A 4,663-nucleotide genomic window follows, 5' to 3' on the forward strand; every position below is an offset into this window, starting at 1 on the left:
TGATGCATAAACTACAAGATAAATTTTCTTTTAAATCGACAGACTTAAAGCAGATAATCACAATTCAGGAAAGGAACCCAGGCTAATTTTTAAAGGATAAAGCCTTTTCAAATACCATTTGACTTAATCATCAGCACAAAACTGAGTTCTGTTGCCTCTTTTAAAGAAAGAATATAATTTCAGAGTGGTTAAGTGAACTATATGAATTGCCACAACATGTTACTTCATGCTATTAAAATCTGAATCTCTATTTTAACTGAAAATGTTGTGTTATAATATCCTGCTTTTCATTTTAGACTCTCGCTGTAAGACAAAGACTATGATATTTGGGAGAATAGGTACCTACCCTCTAGGCACAATTACTTCAGGGGTAGTTGACTCTCACCATTGGGTAAAATCCAGCCTACTGCTGTTTCTGTAAATAAATTCGCATTGGATCCCAGGCATATCCATTCATTTTTGTCTTGTCTGTGGCTGTTTTCACATTGCCACAGCAAAATCCGGTGGCTGCAACAAAATCATATAGCTCAAAGAGGAAAACACTTTAGAATCTAGCCCCTTACAAAACATTTATCAATACACAATCTGTTTGATTAAAAAATAAGTAACAATCTTCAGCTATGGAACAAATTATGGAAGCAAGATCTGAGGATTGGACTGTATGTGATCACAAATCTCAAAGATAATTAATATTTTTACTTATAACTAAATGGTTGTGATAACAAAGCAGAACAAATCAAAAAGGAGATGTAGGATGTAAACAGACAAGGCATAGTGTTACCAATTATATAATTATAGGGCAGTACAGCTTGAGACAAGTTATCCTCAGAAACAAACTTATTTACATCATTGGCATGTGTGAGAACTACCATTGGCACTGTTCTTTGGTAATTAGAAAGATAGAACTAAGATAATCTTTACTTCTAGGGTAGTACATTTTTTTATATCTAACTTTCTTTTCAAGAAAGAATATCACACATTCTTCCAAGGGGACAAAATAGATACCCATATAGATGATGAATGTCTGTGAGCACTCAAAGTAATGCCAAGTAGAAAGTCCCTCTTCAAGTGGATTGGCCATTATGATTTCCAGGAGTCACTTGGAGATTCTGTCTTTCCACCAAGACACGGTTTTCTAACACCCAAGAGCTGCCTGAACACCTTCCTCATTGCTACCCTCATTCCTCTACTCCTAAATGTGTAGATGACTGGGTTTAGGAAAGGAGTCAAAACTGCATCAAATAAGGCTAGAAATTTGTCCATATCTTTTGGAGAGGGCCACGTATAGAAAAAAATAAGTGGACCAAAGAATAAAACCACCACAGTAATATGAGCAGACAGAGTGGAAACAGCCTTGGATGAACTGCCTAAGGAATGTTTTTTAAGAGTAGCCAGGAGGAAGAAGTATGAGAACAGGAGCATGAACAGTGCACCCAAGGAAATGAACCCACTGTTAGCAGTGACCATGAAGTGTAACTTATAAGTATCTATGCAAGCAAGTTTAATGAGGTGAAGAAGGTCACAGTAAAAGCTGTCCAACACATTAGGGCCACAGAAGGGCAAGTTTACCACAAAAGTCAACTGGACTGATGAATGAATGAGACCAATAGTCCAGGCAGCTACTAAAATAAAAATGCATACCCGCGGGCTCATGATAGCCAAGTAGTGCAGTGGCTTACATATAGCTACATACCTGTCAAAGGCCATGGCTGTGAGCAGGGCCATCTCAGTGCCTCCAACAGCATGGCTAAAGAATATCTGAGCTATACAGCCCCCAAAGGAGATGACTTTCAGCTTCCTAAAAAGATCACTAATCATCTTTGGTGTGGCAATGGAGCAAAATATAAGATCAATGACAGAGAGATTGGCCAGCAGAAAATACATGGGGGAATGCAAGTCAGGGTCAGAAATTACAGTGATGACTATGAGGAGATTTCCTATCAAACTGGATAAATAGAAGAGACAAGAAAAGAAAAAAAGAAAAACCTGAATCTTCCAGGAATTGGAGAGTCCCAGGAGTACAAATTCAGATACTATGGATTGGTTTGCTCCATTCATTGGTTCTTTAGATAGGTTCAATTTCATGTTATATAAAGAGAAAAATGAGAAAATTCAAATTAATAGGATTTTATTAATACCCTCTATGAAAAAGCATATAAATTATGAAGCCAAATATTACCTGAGCATTTCATAAAAAAACAAAAAACATTCTGTTGGCCACTAGTGCTATTATTACATATGACAGTAAATTAGTTTCCTCATGGCTCATTATCACAAGGAATGGTGAGTATTCTACTGGAGTGGCACACATGTTGCACCTGATGAAACACAAAGACTATTGGTTAACGTGCTGTTAGTGGAATAATTGTTAACCGATGGATTTGGTCACTTTCCTAGAATAGATTCTCATCCATGCTAAGGATCATAATGGAAGAAACTAGAGAAAATGAATGCCTTACTAATAAACCAAAGATTAAAATAGCATATATATGAAACATATTTTTCTGCCAGGTAAAAGTCAAAGTCAGTTATTTGCCATTCTTCACTATAGCTGCTTATGTACCCCCATAATATCCTGTATTCCTCCCTATACTTTAACCTACCTGACCACAACCATAAATGTAACTGATATCTACAAATGGAGATTATGCCACTAGACTAGTTTTATGAAACCAAATTTAATAGCTTAAATCCAATGTTTTCTTGTTGTTACCCTCACTTTCCCATCTTTCAGCCTACCTGTTCCAAGACTGCATAATTTTCAAATAATTGGTATCTTTTTGTAGCTGAACTTCAACTTGCATATAAATCTGAAAAATCAAAACAGTGGTTGATTAGCAGAATTGAAGAATAATGGCCAAGTAATCTGGACTTAATCAAATTTGATCATGTGGTCAGGAGAATTATCCGGGGAACCCAAATGGTTTGATGAAGAAAACCAAAACAAAATGCTTATGATAATTCACTGGAGAGGAAACAAAACTGAAACTTAATGTTTAAAGAATATCATATTTGGCGATTTTATCTGCCATTTGTCACTTGCTCATTGATGGCTTTAAATGAGGCAGAATATGAAATCTGAACACAAACAAAATCATGGACATTATCAGCTTAAGCACACTTCAGGCAGAAAAGACAGGATCAATTACTTGAAAATCTTTTCCATTAAAAAATGATTTACAGTGTACAACCTTCAAAGTAACACCAGAGTTGTTTAAAAAGAAAAAGTCCTTTAAATTGTAAGTCCCTTGAAAGCAAGGAGTGATTTCTTCAGCACGTTCTTTTGCCCATATGCCAGACCTTGCCCAAGGAGCTTAAACCATACACAGACATACACACACACATACAAACAAGGCACTTAAGCCATGTGGATAATAGCTCTAGTAAAGACATTATTAATGCTTTTAGTCAAGGCTGCAGGCAGAAACACGGAAAAAACAAACACCCTTAAACCTACCTGTTAGGATTTGGGAAAATCTCTCTACGGAAGTAGTATTTGATAAAAACTTAAGAGTTGCAGATAGGAATGAAGAATGGAATGGTTAATTTCAAAAAGGAATTAACAGCATATAGAATAAAGAATCCCATGTTTGTTGTATTTGAGAAATTATAGCAGCTTAGTTAGTGGTACAGTAACTTCCAGATGGAGAGTGGTAGGGGAGCTTTTAAAAATAATGCCACCACACTAGACTAATTAAATCAAGCCCTAGACAATGAGCCAAGAGTCTCAGTTAATTCTCATTGGTGAAAACTACCGCTGTGTTCTATGGTCCTCATTTCAGTTTTTGAAAATGTCTCAGTTAATTCTCGTTGGTGAAAACTACTGCTGTGTTCTATGGTCCTCATTTCAGTTTGATAGCATCATGAGCACACCTTTATCACATCACTGACCTCATGACACTGATGCTCTTTCCCTCTCTGTACCCAGAGAGAACTTTTCAAGGTCAAAGATTTTGCTTATTTTTCTTATACCTCTAGAGCCTTGTGCATTTTTCTGGTACTGTTAGGAACTCTATAAATATTTCTTTAAGTGAGCACACTGAAATGTAAAAAACAATCCAAAGTTAAAACTGATGAAAGAATAGGAAGATTTTTAAAATAAAAATTTTTTAAAGTAATGAAAAGAGAAACATAAATCACTATAGATTAGTCCAAAGTTTACAAGTTTTAGACATAATGTATTACAAATAAGATTGAAAGTAGACAAATGAATTCTTGACACTGCCCTCCATGTTAAAACCACTTCCCAAGAAAGACTTTCCCCATAGCAAAGCAGTAGCATAGCACCTGACCCCTGCCAGTTTTTCCCCAAAAGCCATTTAGGTTTGTAACCCACAAACTATTTAAAATCTCTATGAAAGCAAAGAGAATATAATTTATGTTGCAGGCCTGTGGTCAGCAGAGAGGTACATTGTACTTAGCCCCAGAGTAGTCTGAAACAGAAAACTCAAACAGTCTAATAATGTTTTTCATTTCAGCTAGGAAAAATGTATCCTAATATATTGGAGCTAATAAAATTATATTTGTAATGTGAACAGGTGAGATTTTGAAAACTCAGAATCCAACTTAACGTATTGTAGAATAACTTGATAGTAGTTAAATTATTGGCTAATACTTACACTTTTTTTTTTTTTTTTTTTTTTTTTTTTTTTTTTTTTTTTCT

At 35.4% G+C, this 4,663-nt stretch overlaps 1 protein-coding gene across 1 annotated transcript; it reads right to left on the reverse strand.

Moving 5' to 3' along the window:
- Window positions 1-1,080: 1,080 nt before the first annotated feature.
- On the reverse strand, window positions 1,081-2,058 carry LOC104849743 (olfactory receptor 4F15-like). The gene has a single exon (XM_010606270.1). It carries the CDS (start codon window positions 2,056-2,058, stop codon window positions 1,081-1,083), a length of 978 nt encoding a protein of 325 aa, XP_010604572.1.
- Window positions 2,059-4,663: the final 2,605 nt, after the last annotated feature.

Source organism: Fukomys damarensis, unplaced genomic scaffold (genome assembly GCF_012274545.1).
Source record: "Fukomys damarensis isolate Sample0158 unplaced genomic scaffold, DMR_v1.0_HiC HiC_scaffold_17, whole genome shotgun sequence".
Classification (NCBI taxonomy): Eukaryota; Metazoa; Chordata; class Mammalia; order Rodentia; family Bathyergidae; genus Fukomys; species Fukomys damarensis.

Coding starts and splice junctions, on each gene's coding strand:
- LOC104849743 (XM_010606270.1), bottom strand. CDS start 2,058: ATGAATGGAGCAAACCAATCCATAGTATCTGAATTTGTACTCCTGGGA.